Here is a 21,141-nt window from a genome sequence, read left to right as displayed (position 1 = left end):
AAATCAAACAAGTAGGATATAAGCAAAGCCGTCCATTCGGGTTGGTGACTTAAAATTCAGAGCTACAAGAAAAAGTTCTTAGTGTTTTTATATTGAAACAATATGATACATATAGATATCTAAGATTTCTGATGTGATATAAATTTAAATCCTATTGCATGTGTCCACATTCTCAAGAGACTGTGATTTCAGCAGTTAATCAGGTTAAAACAACTGGGGCCTGGCTTAAGTAAGTTAGGAGCCACTAGTGGAATTAAATATTCTTAGGATGCCCCCTCTAGGTGGATTTTAACTCTCCAGGGAGTTCCGTTTAGCAGCACTAATAATTAAAGAAACAGTAACCAAATTCATTTTCAGGTACAAAATACAAAGTACAGTTGGTGCACTACAGATTTCTTGGCTCTCAAGGTCATATATGAAGACATTTTTCCATTATCTTAGAAGTCTGCTTGCCAACAGCAGTCTCTTGTATTTAGCAATTAGACAACTGTGTATGTGATTGTCCAAATAGCTGGCTTTTTACCCATTTCATCTTTGCTTTCTCAGCACTATCATTATGAGTTACTCTCTTATTTTTAGAGGCACTTTGGGCTTACCTTGAAGCAGTCGAGTCAACTTGGAATCTCTGTAGGGCACAAATCCACCCTTTTTGTCGTCTCCAAGAGCACTGATTACATTTCCCAAGCATAGGAGGCCTCGGTTAATATTAATACCTAATAGCAGGAAATGAAATTTAAATTGCTTGGTAATGCATTCAACATACACTTACATTTCTTCTGAGAAAGAGAAAAGAAATAAAGACCCCATAAAAAAATTAAGTGATCAATCTTGAGAAAACTTTGATATATATATATATATATATAGATTTTTTTTTTAAATTTTTAATTTTTCTATAGGTTATTGGGGTACAAGTGGTGTTTGGTTACCTGAGTAAGTTCTTTAGTGGTAATCTGTGAGATTTTGCTGCAACCATCACCCAAGAAGTGTACACTGCACCCTTGTAGTCTTTTATCCCTCGCCCCACTCCCACCCTTTTTCCCAAGTCCCCAAAGTCCATTGTATCATTCTTATGCCTTTGCGTCCTCATAGCAGAGAAAACTTCTTAAACATGTTCACTTTTTGGAGTGCCTCTTTCAGTAAAGGACAAAGGTCCAAATGTTGGATATGTACGATTAAGTCCACTGGCACTTCTTGCCCTTTCCCATGGAAACAAAGCAGATAGATAAATAACTACCACCATGACAACCATCGGTATAGTTATTTACTTTTTATATCCATTATGATAATCTTTAACTTAATGCTGTGAAATTGGATGAACAGGTTTTTTTTTTTTTTTATAACCATATTATCACCATTATTTTTACTATCATTCTCATTTTATAAAGAAACAAGCTCGGAGGTTAAATGATCTGCCTAAGGTCAAACAGCTAGTAAGCGGTAAGCCTGAGATTCCATCTCAAGATTTCAGTCAAGTCCTATGTTCTTTTCATTATATCATACTGGAATACCTTTGCTACTGTAGCTTTAAAAAAGGTAAAGATTATTTTCTACTTTGTTTAATTCTGAGGTTTGCTTCTTAAACATTCTAATAACCTCTGAAGTCCTGCTAAAGCACCTAACTTCCCATTATTAGGCTTACTGTGGAAAAGCTATATAGTATAATGGTTAAGTAAATAGTTGGTGTCAAACAGACAGGTTACAATCCTGGCTCTGTCACTGAGTGGTGATATGATCTTGAGTTAAGTTCCTTTATAAAATGAGGCAAATCTATCTACCTTATTAAGTTGTGATAGTGAATTAAATAAGATACTATCTATGAAGCAAGGTTAAATGATAAATAAAACATGCTATGGTTTGAATGTTTGCATCTCCTCCAAAATTCATGTTGAAACTTCGTCCCCAGTGCGATAATATTAGGAGGTAGGACCTTTAGGAGATGATTAGGCCATGAAATGTCTGCCCTCATGATGGGATTAGCGCCTGATAAGAGGGCTGGAGAGAATTAGCTAGTTGCCTTTGCACTTTGGCCCCTTCTGCCATGTGTGGACACACCGTTTATCCCTTTTTCCCCATCTGTCATGTGAGGCTGCCAGGATGTCTGTCCTCACCAGGCATTGATTCTACTGGCACCATGATCCTGGATTTCTCAGCCTCCAGAACTGTGAGAAATAAATTTATATTGTTTCTAAATTACCCAGCCTTAGGTATTTTGTTATAGCAGTGCAAATGGACTAAGACAAATGGTATAATTATTGTTAGCTCTACTATACCTTTTATACAGCCATCCTTTGGACTTCCTTATAACATGAAACAATTATATTTATGAGATGCCGAATTCCAAATTCCTGACAGTATTCTACTATCCTTCCATTTCTTTGGACCCTGTTCTTCACCTTTTTTTATTTTTTTGACTACTAATTTACTGATACTTTCTAATACTATCAGTAGATCAGCCTCTTCTGGGCCTTCAACTACTCTGAACCCTATGGTTGATAATTTCAGTTATGTTTTCCTAAGAACTCACTGGACATACGATCTACCATTCCCACCATGTCAATTCTCAACCATAGGTTAAACCAACTATGTGTGTGTATGTTTATTTGTAGGCTGCAATACTGAAGAAACAGCATAACCAAATAGATGAGATCCATTATAAACATGCTACCTAAACTTAGCTGAACCCTGGGTCAATTGACAATCTTTTCTTCCTCATTCCTACTTTACTAACATTCTAATCTAACTAATCTAATTCACCATGGCAGCTATTATGCAGACTCATCATTTTCTTTTTTTTTAAAGATTGAATCAATTAATTTTCTGAACTATTATACAATTTAAAGCCTTTCCAATTTAAAATTTCTTTAGTGTTTTGGTCTGAATTAAAAATTGTAGTTGGTCAAATTATAGAAATTTGCAAAGATAATTCAACATACATAAATCAGTAAATGTGATACACCATATCAGTAAAATGAAGGACAAAATCCACAGATGCAGAAATGACATTTGACAAAGAAAAGAAAAAAATTTTTAAAAATGAAAGTGGATAAGGCTGGGGTGCGGTGGCTCATGCCTGCAATCCTAGCACTTTGGGAGGTCGAGGCAGGTGGATCACGAGGTCAGGAGTTTGAGACCAGCCTGGCCAACATGGCGAAATCCCATCTCTACTAAAAATACAAAAATTAGCCAGGCGTGGTGGTGGGTGCCTGTAATCCCAGCTACTCAGGAGGCTGAGACAGGAGAATCACTTGAACCTCGGAGGCAGAGGTTGCACTGAGCCAAGATCAAGCCACTGCACTGCAGCCTGAGTGACACAGCAAGACATCATCTCAAAAAAAAAAAAAAAAAAAAAAAAAAAAAAAAGTGCATAAAAATAAAGTGAAAAAATGTACAAATACTATTCTCATAATATTCCATTAGGAGAATAAAGAAAATACCTTCCAAAAGAAAAAGATGATAAAAGGAAAGGGATGGGAGGGGAGAAAAGAAGAGAGAGAAAGGGAGAAGTTTAGGGAAAAAAAAAAAGAGGATTCAGAAACAGCCAGTGGTTTTCTGAGACCAAAAAAGAGAAAATAGCCAACAAAGAGAAATTTTTTTTATAAAAAGAAACCAGGCATTCCTCTTTCATTTTCTAACCCAGCTCTATCCTCATTCTTTTTGGAGGCATTTTCTAGTGAAGCACAGGTTACATCCTTTGGGCCACTTACTTGGCTTTTCTCCAAAGCATCTTACTGGAGGCTTTTACCCTTCTTTTCAATGAACTCTAGAAATTTTGGCTTTGTAAGTCTTTGATGAGAAAAGTATTTCTGAACTAATTCTGAAAGTGATCTAATTAGTTAAAATAAATACAGCCTTTTAAAACTAGCTTCATTAAAATCACCTGCTTCTTTAATAGCTTTTTTTCTGAATTCCTTCTATAAAGGGAGATGTAATAAGTCATTCACCATGATCAAGTAGGATTAATCCCAGGGATGCAAGGATAATTCAACATATAAAATCAATAAATGTGATACACCATATTAATAAAATGAAGGATAAAATTCACAGATGCAGAAAACACATTTTACAAAATTCACTATTGGTTTATGATTTTTTAAACTGCATTTTAGGTTTTGGGGTACATGTGAAGAACATGCAAGATTGTTGCATAGGTACACACATGGCAGTGTGATTTGCTGCCTTCCTCCCCTTCACCTATATCTGGCATTTCTCCCCATGCTATCTCTCTCTACCCCCCCACCCCCCGTCCCTCTCCCATTTCCCCCCAACAGACCCCAGTGTGTAGTGCTCCCCTCCCTGTGTCCATGTGTTCTCATTGTTCAACACCCGCCTATGAGTGAGAACGTGCGGTGTTTGATTTTCTGCTCTTGTGTCAGTTTGCCGAGAACGATGGTTTCCATCATTTTTAAGAATATAAACCTATCTTCACTTTCTATTGGTAGAGGATTTCACCAAATATTTTATAGACATGAAAGTTATCCACAAGGGCTCCCCAACCTCCCCTCTCCTCTCCTCTCCTCACATTCTTTCTTTTGCTATTACTTACTGCTTCATCCTTCCCCTTGTTTCAGAGGAAATAGCTGCCTTTGTTTTCAAGGTCCTGCCTTCTGCCTCTATTTCTATTCCCTCCAATATCTCTGGGACCCTGATCCTTTATCTTATCTCTCTCTCTCTCTTAGATCTTCCATTTATTTTTTCCTTCACTAATCCCTTCTTTTCAGCCTATACACATGCTCATATCTCCCTAATCTAAAACAAAAATAATTTTCTCAATTATCCCTTTCTTTTCCTCTTATTACCAATTGGAATGGGTGCTGCTTATCCTCTCTAGGATGTGAAGGAAAGCCTGCTGAGATTTATCAAACCTGCCTGCCAATATCTGTATTAAATCTTTTGTTAGTTAGTCCATTCCTTTCCTTCCCTTCCCTTTTTAGCCAAACAGAACACTGTGTTATTTTATTGGCCCATATCCCATCTGGATGTAAAGGAGAGACTGCTGAGGTTTTTCAAAGCTGCTGAGCAAAACTTCCATCTATAGTTTCATATAGGAATGAAACAAAATTACAGGTGAACCCTGAGAAGAATCTATGGCAATGATCTAAGCAAGAACCATAGACTTAAGGATAAAGTGGGTGTTTTTTTTCCTTCTTCTTCAAATGAGAGTTGGGGCTCAAGAACAGAAAGGAGCTAAGAGACATGAATGTTTCTCTAGAAACAAATCACCACAAAACAGGATTTGATTTCCTGTTGTTAAGACATTAAAATGATAAATTCTTGACAAAGATGGAATATATATCACAAAGATGGGAAATAACATATTTGCAGAGACTTGAAAGTTCTGATTAAGGACAGCTATGAAGAAAAATGAAGTAGTTCTCTCTGTAAGAATGAGAACAGATCAAGTAAAGAGAGAGTAAAAAATACTACTCAATACCTTTGGGTGTTTGTTCACTATGGCAACAAATAAATAATAAAGGAGAGATTTTAACTTTAAAAGAGAAATGTAACTTCACAGCTATCATGGAGGCACATTACAATGGGTTTTACAGCTGGAACAGAAAAGTGTATTTGTAAGAAAAAAGAAAAATGAGGTAGGATAGAAATGAAGTAGATCTATATCCAGTGGTTCTCAAGTGGGGGCAATTGTGCTTCATAAGGGACATCTGGCAGTATCTGGAGACATTCTGGTTGTCACAACTTAGGAGTTGGTGTGTGTTCTACTGGCATCTAGTGAGTAGAGGCCAAAGATGCTGTTAAACATCCTACAATGCACAGGACGGCCTCCTTTCCCGTAAACAATTATTTAATCCAAAATATTAATGGTGACACAGCTGGGAAACCCTGCTCTACATGTGAAGAAAATATATATGGGCCTAAAGCAGGTAGCATGACTGAGTAAATTAGGGTAAAAGACAGAAGTATGGTATGATAGATGGTCTGCCTGGTCAAAGAGAAAGGGAATGATCTGTTACTGAAATGGATCACAAACTTAGACAGAGGCAACTAGTGATAGGCAATAGAGGAGGAAAGGCACTAGATTAGGAGTGAGAGAATCTTAGTTCAAATTCTGCCTCTGCCACTTACCAGTGTGAATAATGAACTAGCCACTGAAGCTTTCCTTTATCCATAAAATAAGACAATACTGTTCTTACCTAATGGGAATGGGATAAAAATCAAATGCAATTCATAAAGGGCTATTTATATGTAAGTTATTATTATCAGAGTAGAAAAACTTGGATAATCTGGATACTTACTAAGTCACATGAGGCTGAAAGCAGAGTACTTGATAAATCCCTTAACTACTCTGATGACTGTTTATTTACCCAAAAGATACTACAAGTGAAGAATAAAATGGCTGTTTTGGCCTTCAAGTTGACACACAAGGAAGAATTGATCATAGAAGTAAAATGATGGGAATATGATGGAAGGGCACCAAGGAACATAGTCAGATAACAGTGTCCTAGGCTTTAAGAAAATAATTTCTAAAAATCAGGAAAAAAGATAGGATTCCAGGAACAGAATGTCTAAAGGGGAAAATAACTAAAAAAAAGAAGGCTTTCAAAAAATAAAATGATGGCCAGGCGTGGTGGCTCACGCCTGTAATCCCCGCACTTTGGGAGGCCGAGGCGGGTGGATCATGAGGTCAAGAGATCGAGACCATCCTGGCCAACATGGTGAAACCCCGTCTCTACTAAAAAAATACAAAAGTTAGCTGGGCATGGTTGCGCGTACCTGCAGTCCCAGCTACTCGGGAGGCTGAAGCAGGAGAATTGCTTGAATGTAGGAGGCGGAGGTTGCAGTGAGACAAGATTGCGCCACTGCACTCCAGATTATCTAGTCACAAATTATTCTAATAAAATATCAACGTAGCTACATAGGAATGGGCTTTCAAATAAATTTGTATATAAAAAGAACATATAGAGCATTATGGGAAATTCTACTCAAACATAGGAAACTGACCACCAGCATATCTCTCCTTTCCCTCCTAAGACATCACTAAAAGGAATAAAAAATGTACTAACCCACCAGATCACAGAGCACACGGAAAGGAAATTTAGTAGGTACAAGATTTCAACATATTTTTAGAGTACAGATTGAGAAGCAATAACTGACTTAGCAAGATGGAATAAGCCTTAACTTAAAGTGTCTGCAGACGGACAATAATGATAATGACAATGATAAAAACAGCTAAGTTTATGCAGTGTTTATAGCACTGTTCTAGGTACTTTATACATATTAACTAATTCAATTTTCACAAGTCCTATAAAGTAGACATTATAATTATACCTGTTTTGACAGATATGAAAGTTGAGGCACAAAGAAGTTAGGTGACTTGCCCAAGGTCACACAGTTGATAAGTGGCAGTCAGAATGCCAATGTAGGCAGTATGGGTCCAAAGTCCATGGAGTCTTAATCTCAGTGCCCTAGGAAAGGAAACTAATTTGCTCACTTGGCACCAGGTTCTGCAGAAACAGGAGAGCCTTGGGGTTAAAAAGACTGGGATGGTAGAAAATCTATATAGTATACAGAACTCCTGGACTCTCAAGTCTCCTCTCCAGAGCCATGCAATTACCGTGTCCTTCATTCTCAATCATTCCCAGTCTACCTTATGGGATATGCTTTCTATATTTGCCCATTAAATGTCGATATTCTCTGAAACTGTCTTAAGCTCTTTTCTTATCATATACACTCTCTTTGTGGGATCTCAGCCATGCCTAGAGTTCCAATAAATACTTATATGCTAATGACTCCCTAAATATATATGTTCAAGCCAGAACTCTTTCTTGATGTCCAAATCTGTGTTATGACTACCTACTAAATCCCTCTAGTGGACTATGCCCTTGTGGCATTGCACAAAACACTGAACAAAACAGAATTTATTTTTCTGTGCAAACCTATTCCACTTCCAGCACTGTTTGTTTCAATTGTCTAACCATCTAACCTGTCACCTAACCAACAGCAAATCTGAGTCATCTTGAATAATTCCTCTTTATTCACCCCACACATCCAAATCCTTTATTCATTGTGCTACATAGTAGAGACACAAAGTCAAAATCCCTACTTTCAATGAGTTCATAGTCTAAAGGGAGAGAGAGATACAAACAAAGAAATAATTGCAAATACAATGTTAGAGGAAGAGATATGCGTGGTTAAGATGGGTTCTCTTAGGAGAGAGTGTTAAACTTTACCTGGGAAGGTAAAAGGCAGCTTCAGAGAAGAATTGAAGTTAGAGCTGAAATGTGAAGGATGACTAGGACAATAATAATGAAGGAGGGAAGAGTAGGAAAGAAGAGCATAAAGCGCATTCTAGGCAGAGGAAGTGGCATATGCCAAGGCACATGTTTGTGAGAGAACACTATACATTTAGGAACTATAAGTAGTTCAATATGAGTACAATGCAAATTATGAGATGGAGAGAGATAAACAATGAGGCCAGGGACAGCTAGGAACAGATCATAAAGGGCCTCATATGTCATGGCCAAGTATTTGTATTTATCCTATAGGACTGTGGTTTTCAAATTGTACTCAGAACCTTAGGGATAATTTAGGGAGCCACAGAGATACTTGAGTTTCTACAAATACAATTTGGAGTTTGTTTTACATATTATTTTTTATTGTGGTAAAATATACATAACAAAAAATTTACCATTTTAACCATTTTTATTTATTCATTAACTTTTATTTTCAGTTTGGGAGTACATGTGCATGTTTGTTTACACAGGTAAATTGCGTGTTACAGGGGCTTGGTATATAGATTACTTTGTCACCCAGGTTATATGCATAGTACTCAATAGGTAGTTTTTTGATCCTCCCCCTCCTCTCATGCTTCACCCTCAAATAGGACATGGTATTTGCTGTTCCCCTCCTTGTGCCCATGTGTTCTTAACGTTCTCACTTATAAGTGAGAACATGCATAATTGGTTTTCTGTTCCTGTGTTAGTTTGCTTAGGATAATTGCTTTCAACTCCATCCATGTTGCTGCAAAGGACATGATCTTGTTTTATTTTACAGCTGCATAGTCTTCCATGGTGTATACATATCACATTCTCTTTATCTGGTCTATTGTTGATGGGTATTTAGGTTGATTCCATGTCTTTGCTACTGTGAGTAGTGCTTCAATGAACATACATGTGCATGTGTCTTCATGGTAGAATGATTTATTTTCCTTTGGATATTGTTTTAGTCCATTTCATACTGCTATAAAGTCATATTCAAGCCTGGGTAATTTATAAAGGAAAGAGTTTTAATTGACTCACAGTGCTGCATGGCTGGGAAAGCCTCACGAAACTTAAAATCATCGCAGAAGGGGAAGTAGGCGCCTTCTTCATAAAGTGGCAGGAGAGAGAGGGGTGAAGTGCAAGCACAGGAAAAACTGCCACTTTTATTTTATTTTTTTATTTTAATTTTTTTTTTGAGACAGAGTTTCACTCTTGTTACCCAGGCTGGAGTGCAATGGCGCGATCTCGGCACACGGCAACCTCCGCCTCCTGGGTTCAGGCAATTCTCCTGCCTCAGCCTCCTGAGTAGCTGGGATTACAGGCACGCGCCACCATGCCCAGCTGATTTTTTGTAGTTTTAGTAGAGACTGGGTTTCACCGTGTTGACCAGGATGGTCTCGATCTCTTGACCTCGTGATCCACCTGCCTCGGCCTCCCAAAGTGCTGGGATTACAGGCGTGAGCCACCGCGACTGGCCAAACTGCCACTTTTAAAACCATCGGATCTCATGAGACTCACTATCAAGAGAACAGCATGGGGGAAACTGCCCCCATAATCCAATCACTTTCCACCAGGGTCCTCCCTTGACATATGGAGATTACTGAGATTTGGGGGAGAACACAGAGTATTTAATAATGGTATTGCTGAGTTGAATGACAATTCTGTTTTAAGTTTTTTTGAGAAATCACCACACTGCTTTCCACAATGGCTGAACTAATTTACATTCCAACCAGCAGTAGGTAAGTATTCCCTTTTCTCCACAACCTCACCATCATCTGTTATTTTTTGACTTTTTAAAAAGAGCCATTCTGACTGGTGTGAGATAGTGTCTCACTGTGGTTTTGATCTGCATTTCTCTAATGATTAGTGAGGCTGAACATTTTTTGATATGCTTGTTGGTCACGTGTATGTCTTCTTTTGAAAAGTGACTGTTACAACCCATAGAGTAGGAGAAAATATTCACAAATTACGCAACTGACAAACAACTAATATCCAGATCTACAAGGAATTCAAATCAGGAAGAAAAAAACCAAATTATCCCACCAAAAAAGAGGGCAAAGGACATGAACACTTTTTAAAATAAGATATACAAACAGCCAAAAAACATATGAAAAGCTGCTCCACATCGCTAATCATTAGGGAAATGAAAATTAAAACAATGAAATACAACCTTACTCCTGCAAGAATGGCCACATAATTAAAAAGTCAAAAAACAATATATGTTGTCGTGGATGTGGTAGAAATGGAACACTTTTACACTTCTGGTGGGGATTTAAATTAGTATAACCACTATGGAAAACAGTATGGAGATTCCTTAAAGAACTAAAAGTAGAACTACCCTTCAATCCAGCAATCCCACTACTGAGTATCTACCTAAAGGAAAAGAAGTCATTATATAAAAAAGACACGCAAATGCATTGTTTATAGCAGTACAATTAGCAATTGCAAAAATATGGAACCAACCCAAGTGCCCTGCGATCAATCAGTGGATAAAGAAAATGTGGTATATATACATATTAAATACTACTCCACCAAAAAAGGAACAAAATAATGTCTTTTGCAGCAACTTGGATGGAACTGGAGGCTGTTATTATAAATGAAGTAACTCAGGAATGGAAAACCAACTATTGTATGTTCTCACTTATAAGTGGGAGCTAAGCTACGAGGACACAGAGGCATAAGAATAACATAATGGACTTTAGGGACTCTGGGTGGGGGAGGTTTGATGGGGGTAAGGGATAAAAGACTACATATTGGGTACAGTGTGCACTGTTCAGGTGACGGGTACATTACAATCTCATAAATCACCACCAAAGAACTTCACCACTAAAGAACTTATCTATGTAACCAAAAACCACCTCTACCCCAAAACTGTTGAAATAAAAAAATAAAGAAAAATAATGGTCAGGCATGGTGGCTGACATCTGTAATCCCAACACTTTGGGAGGCTGAAGCGGGTGGATTGCTTGAGCCCAGGAGTTCGAGGCCGGCGGGGGCAACGTGGTGAAATCCTACCTCTACCTAAAATACAAAAATTATCTGGGCATGGTGGTATGCACCTATAGTCCCAGCTACTTAGGAGGCTGAGGTAGGAGAATCATTTGAGCTTGTGAGGTCAAGGCTGCAGTGAGTCAACATCGTGCCACTGCTCTCCAGCCTGGGTGACAGAGTGAGACTATGTCTTAAGAAAACAAGAAAGAAATTGTGATCATAACAATAGTTATAATATTCTTATAGCTTTAATATTGACTTAATGTTATACATTTGAACTTATAAATTTACATGAATTTAAAATGTTTTTTCATCTATTTCAAATGTTAGAATTTGTTGTAAGATATTATTTAAAAAATAGCTCATACGCTTTAAAAACAAGGCAGATTAAAATCTGTAGTAGACAATAGGAAACAAATGAAAGGTTTTAAAGAGAATGTAAACATGATGAACTTTGGATTTTATAAGTATTACTTTGTCCAGGAGTTCACAACCAGCCTGGGCAACACTGCAAAACCCTGTCTCTACAAAAACTACAAAAATTTGATGGGCACAGTGGCATACACTTGTAGTCCCAGTTACTTGGGAGGCTGAGGTGCGAGGATGGCTTCACCCCAGGTGGTTGAGGCTGCAGTGAGCCATGATCATAGCACTGCACTCCAGCCTAGGTGACAGAGTGAGACCCTGTCTCAAAAGAAGAATAAATGTAAGTATTACTTTGATAGTCATTTGCAAGGTGAACTTGGGAATAAAAAACTGGTGTTTAAAAAACCCTTTACCATTTACTTTTTTTTTTGTTCAAATGATTTTAGTTACTAGAATGCACAATTTTTAAAATATGCAAATAAAAAGTTTAAAAAACTTGAAAAAAGGAAAGAAATCATTTAGAAGGTTATTTCAATAGTTCAGATGACAGATCTCTGAGAACTGCAGCACTGGAAAAGGGATAAAGGATATAGAAGTCAGAAGTATTTAAGACATAAACATGACATGACTAAGCTAACTTCTGGATCTGAAAGGTGGGAAAAGAGAATGCGTAAAGACACATACTAATATTCCAGGAATAAAGTACACATTTATTCTTCTAGCCAGACAACAGTTATAGAATACCTACTGTGTGTAAGGCACAGTGCTGGGTACAGTTAGCAGGAAAATAAGAAATGGTTTCTGCTTTCAAGGAACTGAAAAGTCTAATGGGGGAAACAGATAATTAAATAATTACATGAAAAGAAAGAATACTATGAGAAAGAGGTAACTGTCTGTATCTTTGGGTTACAGGCTTTTGGGTAAATGCATTTGTCAAAACCCAGCTAATATACATTTAAAATTTGTGCTTTCCATTGTATATCTTATATTGAGAATATATATATTGGTCGGCTGTGGTAGTTCATGCCTGTAATCCCAGCACTCTGGGAGGCCGAGGTAGGCAGATCGCCTGAGGTCAGGAGTTTGACACCAGCCTGGCCAACATGGTGAGACCCCGTCTCTACTAAAAATACAAAAATTAGCTGGGCATGGTGGTACGTGCCTAAAGTCCCAGCTACTTGGGAGACTGAGGCAGAAGAATTGCCTGAATCCCATAGGTGGAGGTTGCAGTGAGCCAAGATCGTGCCACTGTACTCCAGCCTGGGCAACAGAGCAAGACAGCGTCTCAATAAATAAATAAATATTAAATGCCTGTTAATGATATGCAAACTGAAGTAGTTAGGAGGAAGTATATTAACATGTGCAATATACTTTAAAATGTGTTTTTAAAATGAATATAGATTGATGAATGCATAGATGGACAGATATGTGATAAAGCAAATATAGTAAAATGTTAATTTTACTATAGGTATAGGGTATTGCAAAATCTTTCAACTTTGAAGTAGCTTTGAAAATTTTCATGTATAAATGTTAGAAAAAACCTACAATGTGAGTATGAATTTATGGAAAGATCTTGACCCAGGGTAGAGGTTTCATAGGCGGGTAACATCTGAACTGTGAATTGAAATGTTAGTAGGAGCTACCAGGCAGAACAAAAAGCAGAAAGAACCCAGGCATTCAGTGAAGACCTATGGCATGTCAGGCGCTATGCCAGGGCCTAGGGATTCAAAGATAAATATGACCCAGTTCTTGCCTTTGATTGGCTTGCCGTCTACGGGGGAAGTCGGACAGGTAAAGAGATGACTGTAATACAGGGTTGGGGCAGTATTAGTGTAGAAAAGAGGTAAGCACTAGATGAGGGGTACCTAATCTGCACTGGGGGAACTGAGGTGGTCAAACAAAGTTTCTTCAAGGGGATGAAATTGAGACTGAGCACAAAATTGAATGAGCCACATGAAGATAGAGGGAAGGCACTTCCGCAGAGGGAACAGAATGTACAAAGACACTTAGATGACAGAGTACGAGGCGCACTTAGTATGGCTAAGCAGATTGTAAGGAAAGAGTGGGGAGAGGAAAAGCTAGCCAGGGAGGGAAGGCTAGAGCATGAAGGCCATAATGAAGCAGGATGGTACAAACTGAGGAGCCCTAGAAGAGCTCTTAGCAGAGAGATGCAGTTTAGGAAGAATACCCTGGCTGCTGTTTGGTTGTTGGCTTGAAAAGGTACCTGACTGAAGAGAGGGAAACCAGTTTTACACACAGGAGTATTGGCACAGAGATCTGAAACAACAGAGCTGTTTGGACAAAACAATGAGTAGACTGCTATGGCTGGAACCTTGTAGTTTGTGGGAAAATGGTGGTAGATTAAGCTAGAAATACAGAGGCATCAGAAAATGACAATGTAGTCCTATGGTACTAGAGAAATTCCAGAGGAGAAAAAATACATTAGAAGATAACATGATTTAAACAGGCAATGTCAAAAACCCCCAAGACTTAAGTTGGGCCTTGAAAGGTGGCTAAGTTGTAGATAGTTTGAATGCATGTTGGGGGTCACACACTACATTCTGGGCAAGAAGAGGAGATGGCTGTGATGAAAGTGTGCAGAAACCAGAATTAGCTGAGCATGTTGTGGGGACCAGATAGCTGGCATGGAGAGTGGGTAGGGAAGCTGTGAAAGATAGTTGAGGAGGTAGGCTTGGGACCAGGGTATGAAGGGTCTGGAAGACTTGGCTATGTTTTTTAGACTTCATCTTGTAAGTAGCTACTTCAAAGTTCTAGTCAGGTGAGGTGCCATGTACAAAATGGCATTTTTAAAGCTACATATGTAATTCATGTATGTATTTTTATTGATATACAATATTTGTACATATTTATGGGATACATGTCATATTTTGTTACACGAATAGAAAGTATAATGATCAAGTCAGGGTATTTAGGGTATCTATCACCTCGAGCATTTATCATTTCTATATGTTGGGAACATTTCAATTCCTCCCTTCTAGTTATTTTGAAATGTACAATACAATGCTATTCACTCATCACCCTACTCTGCTATCAAACATTAAAACTTATCCCATCTAACTGTATGTTTATACCCATTAATCAACCTCTCTCTTCTTCACCTCTGCCTCTGCCCCCACACCCTTCTTGGCCTCTGGCAACTATCATTCTACTCTCTACCTCCATGATACCCACGTTTTTAGCTCCCACATATGAATGAGAACATGCAATATTTGTCTTTTTGTGCCTGGCTTATTTCACTTAACATAATGACCTCCAGTTCCATCTATGTTGCTACAAATGACAGGATTTCTTTCTTTTTTTATGGCCAAATAGTATTCCACTGTGTATATATGCCACATTTTCTTTATCCATTCATCTGTTGATGGACACTTAGGTTGATTCCAAATTTTTGCTATTGTGAATAATGCTGCAATAAACATGAGGGTGCAGGTATCCCTTTGATCAAAAGGTATTTTAAGATTAGCTTAGCTATGGTATTTAGAATAGAATGCTTTCTAGGAGTCAAAAAGTTAGGTTATTGTTGAGATGTGCAGGGTGAGGGCATGGACTCTGTAGAGGTGACAGGAACAGACTGGAAGTGAGTGTATCTCTACCATGATGCTAAGGAAGAACTAACAGCAGGTAATGGGTACTCATTCCTAAATGGGGAAATCATGCTGGGTGCAATTAGACTAATGGATCAGTAAGAAGAAAAAGCAAAAGAGATTGAAAAGTAATAATTTGAGCTGGGAAAAGAACTAGGATAGTGAGGATTTACAAGCCAAGTTAAGAGTTTCAAAAAGAGAATTTTCAAGTGTTAATGCCACAGAAAGGTTGGGTAAGATGGGCATTGAAAAAACCCATTAGTTCTGGTAATTAAGATATCCCTGAATATCTCTTACATAGTGGTTTTGGCAAGGTAAGTAAAGACAGACTACTGAGAGAGTGAATGAGGTTGCAAGATACAAAATCAATATTAAATTTTATTTTCCACAAACCAAAAACAAAGTTACAAAATATAATTTTTAAAGATTCTATTTATGCTGGTCACATGGGTTTGTTCAGTTAGTGAAAATGCAGCAAGCTACACACTTATGGTAGGGGTACTTTTCTATTTGTACATTATACTTCAATAAAAAGTTTTAAAAATATCACTTGCAATACTGTCAAAATATAAATTACCTAAGAATAGAACAAAAGATGTATAAGATTTCTACAGGGAAAAACACTCAGATTTAATTTTGATTTAATAGAATACTCAGAAACAGACTAAGGCATATTTGGGTACTTAATACATGAAAGAAATGGCACTTCTTATCAGTAGGGAAAGAATGGACTTTTTAATAAACGGTGCTAGGACAAATGGGTGTTTATATAGAAAAACAAAACTGGACCCTGCATCATAGCATGTATAAAAAAAACAGTTCTAGGTGGATTAAAGACTTAACTGTGAAAGGCAAAACTGTAAAGCCTTTATTAGATAACATAGAAAAACATCTTTAAGATCTTGGCATACTAAAAGATTTCTTAAGACACAAAATTACCATCAATGGAAAGAAAGTGAAAAGACAAGCCAGAGAGGAGGGAGAAGATGTGTGCAAAACATAAAGGGTGGGGAGATTAAGCAATAAATATAACTGACCAATGACTAGACTCTATAGTTTATTCAGAATTACTTTTAGGCCAGGTGTGGTGGCTCACACCAGTAATCCCAGCACTTTGGGAGGCGGGCGAATCACGAGGTCAGGAGTTCAAGACCAGTCTGGCCAACATGGTGAAACCCCATCTCTACTAAAAATACAAAAACTAGCCAGGCGTGGTGGCAGGTGCCTGTAATCCCAGCTACTCGGGAGGCTGAGGCAGGAGAATTGATTGAACCTGGGAGGCAGGGGTTGCAGTGAGCTGAGATCGCACCACTGCACTCCAGCCTGGGTGACAGAGTGAGACTCTTTCTCAAAAAAAGAAAACTACTTTTAATGAGTAAGAAAAAGACATTTAATAGAAAAATGAGCAAGAGTTGAACAGGCATTTTACTGAAAATACACATGGTCATTAAACATATGAAAAGGTGATCAACCCCATTAGTAACTGAGGAAATGAAAATTAAAACCATAATAAAGTATCACTCCACATCTACTATATTGGCAAAAATTAAAAATTCGCACAAAACAGTGGATATAGAGCAATTAGGATTCTTAATGCATTGTAATAAACTTTGAAAGACAATTTGGTATATATGTACCCTATAACCCAGTGATTCTACTTCTAGGTACATATCCTAGAAAATTCTTATAAATATGCATCGAGGTACATAAACAAGAAGGTTCATATGGGTATTGTTGACAAAACTGGAAAGAAATGGAATATCCATCAACAATAGAAAGAATAAATAGTGGTACAGTCAAATGATAGATTACTATACAAAAATGAAAAGAAATGAACTATAGCTGTATGTAACATATTAGATAAATCTCTCAAATATCATTTTAAAAGGAGGAATGAAGACACAACAGATTATATACAGTATAATTCCACTTACATAAACCTTAAAAATAGACAAAACTATTATTATGCTACTTAGGGATATATACACAGGTGACATTGCTATCAAGAAAGCAAGTGGATGCTTGGCATGGTGGCTCATGCCTGTAATCCCAGCACTTTGGGAGGTTGAGGCGGGCAGATCACCTGAGGTCAGGAGTTCAGGACCAGCCTGGTCAACATGGTGAAATCCCGTCTCTACTAAAAATACAAAAATTAGCCGGGCATGGTGGCACACACCTGTAATTCCAGCTATTTGGGAGGCTGAGGCAGGAGAATTGCTTGAACCCAGGAGGCAGATGTTGCAGTGAGCCAACATCACACCATTGTACTCCAGCCTGAGTGACGGAACGAGATTCCATTTCGGGGAAAAAAAAAAAAAAAAAAAGGAAAGAAAAGAAAAGAAAGAAAGGGGGCCAGGTGTGGTAGCTCAAGCCTGTAATTCCAGCACTTTGGGAGGCTGAGGCAGGAAGAACTGGTGGAGCCAGGAGTTCAAGACTAGCCTGGGCAATATAGGGAGATCCCGTCTCTAGAAAAAATTAAAAATTAGCTGGGCATAGTGACATATGCCTGTGGTCCTAGCTACTCAGGAGGATTGCTTGAGCCCAGGAGGTTGAGGCTGCAGTGAGCTATGATTGTGCCACTGCACTCCAGCCTGGGCAACAGAGTGAGACCCCGTCTCAGAAAAAAAAAAGCAAGGGAACTAACATCACAAAAGTCAGAAGAATGGATACCTGGAGAGAGAAGGAAGGGGATCATGATCTCGGAAGGGTATGCGTGGGTGCTAGAAGTGTTTTGTTTTCAACCTGAGTGGTAGTTACACAGATGTTTACTTTATAATCATTTATTAAACTAGATACATGATGTGACTTATGCAATGTTCCGTGTGTATGCTATGCGTCACCAAAGAGGTGAAACTAAGAGTTAATCACATGTATGGCTAAGCAGTATAAACATTTTTAATGAGCTTGAGTCTAAAGAGAAGGAGATAGGATAGCAGTTACAGGAGGATTCAGGATTAAAGGAATTTAGGTCCGTATGTTCACCAAAAATACTGTACAAGAATATTCATAGCATTATTCATAATAAATCCAAACTTGAAATTACCCAAATGCCCATCCAACAGTAGAAAGGATATATAAATTGTGGTATATTCATCAGTGGAATACTATATAGTCATGAAAAATAAACAAACTACAACTACATGCAATACTATGGATAAACCTCACAAGCATAATGTTGAGTTATGGTTATCAGTTTGGTAAAAGTAAAAAATATAAAACATCCAGTTAAATCTGAATTTCAGATAGATGACAAATCATTTCTAATATAAGTAGATTCCATACAAAATGATTTGTCACTTATCTGAAATTCAAATTTAGCTAGGCATCCTGTATTTTCTCTGGAGACCTTACATTGAGTGAAAGAAATCAGACACGAAGGAGTCCATAATATAAAACTAATCTAGGACTAAAAGTCTGGACAGTGGCTACTCTTTGGGGAAGACAGTGACTAGAGAGAGCACAAATGGCAATTCTGGGATGCTTAGAATATTGTTTCTTCAACTGGGTGCTATTTACATGTATGTATTTCATACTGTGAACATTCATTGAACTGTATAATGACTTCATATCATTATGTATAATATGGTGTAATTAATAGGCAGATTAATCAATTGAAGTATAATATACATATAATATTATCCATCTGCAATCTATTTATAATCTATCTGGTAGTTGCCTAAATATGTTTTACATTCAAAATCACAACAAAAAAATAGGATGTTTATGTTTAATGTTTATCACTTAACAGGAAATGTATAGCACTCACGCTGACTGAAGGAAAAGAAATACTTTGAATAGGTAATTTAATCAGGAATATAAATGGCCTAAAAATATAAAAGTGTGTTCAATTTCATTAATAACTACAGAAATGAAAGTGAGACACCATTTTTCACTTATCAAATTGGTAATAATATTTAGTAGAGAAGTTAGGAAAATAATCTCATCATTCCTCCATGGGAGTTTGGTAGCATCTATTTTTAAAATGTACATGAATTTTGGGAGGATAGTAAGTTGAACATATTCCAAATCACCTCTATTCCCAAACCTGATTCATTGACTGTTCTTGGGCCAAGTAGGTGCTGAGGCCAGCCGAGAAAGTAGGTTGCAGGATGGGTCTGAGACCTGAGAGTGAAGAATGATGTAGAATTTTTCATCTCTGGAACAAACAAAAGCCCTGGGTGCTATTTACATGTAAGAGTTTGGTGTAGCAGAGCCAAAGTGCAAGGATGAAAGCATGGTCCATGGTAAAGGCTTGGCCCATACCACTCTGAACTCCTAGGGGGAAAGTCAATACTGCGTATGTGAGTGTGCCAGGTTTCTCCACCTGAAAATGCTAAGAAAACAATGAGATGGATTGGGTCTTCTCTACCTTGAGACAAAGATAGCACAAGGAAACGAGTACAGAGAGACCTCCTCCTGATGCCTCCTCATGGGTCTGACAAGCTGACTGGCAATATGCCGGCTAGCTCATGGGCAGAAATCACTGTGCTTTTCCCACTCACTGGGCTGCTATGACTTCAGATACCCCAGCATTAAACTTGAGCCCCAGAGAGCAGACTAAGGGTAATAACAACATACCTAAAGGGACCCAGAAGCCAAAAAGAACCAGCAGAACACTTAGAATGGGACTTTAATGAATAGAGTTGCTAAATAGACAATTTATACTTAAAAAATATTTTCTAGAACTAAAAGAATATGATTTACCAATACCAATAGCAATTATCATTCCAAATAATAAAACATTAAAATCATTCTGATTGCAATCAGAAACTAGATTCCCCTGAGGAAAGCAACTTTACTAGTCCAGGGTATATATCTGCTGACATTTTTCTCATCGCTAATAAACATAAGAGAATTAAATAAAGGAATAAATATTGGCAGAGATAATTTTCTTCTTACTGATACAATTTGGTACTAAGAAAACTCAAGGCTCTAGTTAACAAAACCTATTAGAACAGAGCTATATTATCAAGATGAATTAGTCTCACGAACATAATGTCGAGGGAAAAAAATCAGTTACAGAAGACACATATGCCATGAAACCCTTTATGTTAAGTTTAGAAACATGCAAAATGTCACTACATATCATTAAAGGATGTAAGAATAAAGAAATTAATGGAAAGGATAAACACCACATTTAGAATGGTAGCTAATCACCACTCGACTGACAGTGCTCTGACAAAGATCACCAAAACCCTCAATGGACAAATCTATTTACCTCTTCTCAGTAGTCACGCTGAAGCATATGACATAGGTGACAGTTCTTGTTTATAAAAACTCTTACCTTGGTAATCTAGATTCTCCAGTATCTCTTCAGCTTCTCACTGACTCATTTAACCTTGGCCCTTAAAATGAGTGTTTCTCACTCATATTTAGTATTTATTAATATTATTTAATATTTACTATTGGCTCTTTCATTCTCTAGTCTTTCTCTACACAACTCTCCTACCCATGGATTTCAAATATTTATCTCTAGCCCAGTTGTTGCTTCTAAGCTCTTGTCCTGACTTTCCTATTTCTTCTTGGATTTTTCTAATATGTACTCCAAATCTGACAAGTCCAAAATCTTTCCATCTGCTGTCTGCTTCCTATATACCTATCTCCTGTTTTCTCACTAGCTTCCTTTCAGCTCTTGGCATTTGAGACTTGATGTAAGACTCAACTGTGATTCTGTCATAAACTTCTTTGCCTCACAAGTCAAACCTGACACTTGGGTACACCTCCTTTACCCAAACCCGCAGTAATGCAACATGTAACAATATTCTGCCAGGCCATATCAATCCTCTGAAAATATTCCAGAGGGGTTAGCAACTTTCTTAGTTCTTGATAAGTAGAAAATGATTTCCTCTAACAGTGGAGGACTTGCCTTTGACAATGGCAGTTTGGTAGCCAAAGAAAAGTCAATTCTGCTGGTATAAGCCATAGCCCTAAAAGTCTCTTCTACCCTCAAAATCTACCTCAAA

General features: G+C 37.7%; 1 protein-coding gene across 2 annotated transcripts in view; it reads right to left on the bottom strand.

Moving 5' to 3' along the window:
- KIF4A (kinesin family member 4A) overlaps window positions 1-21,141 on the bottom strand; it is a 126,524-nt gene that overhangs the window by 80,939 nt on the left and 24,444 nt on the right. For both annotated transcript variants that reach the window (XM_032255854.1, XM_032255855.1), the window contains exon 8: window positions 597-713. In XM_032255854.1, coding sequence (XP_032111745.1) covers window positions 597-713 — 117 coding nt within the window. The remainder of the gene's footprint in view (window positions 1-596; window positions 714-21,141) is intronic.

This window comes from Sapajus apella, unplaced genomic scaffold (assembly GCF_009761245.1).
Source record: "Sapajus apella isolate SASKATOON/1434 unplaced genomic scaffold, GSC_monkey_1.0 scaffold91, whole genome shotgun sequence".
Lineage (NCBI taxonomy): Eukaryota > Metazoa > Chordata > Mammalia > Primates > Cebidae > Sapajus > Sapajus apella.
The sequence above is the reverse complement of the archived record's forward strand: the minus strand, read 5'-3'. Positions and strand labels throughout refer to the sequence as shown.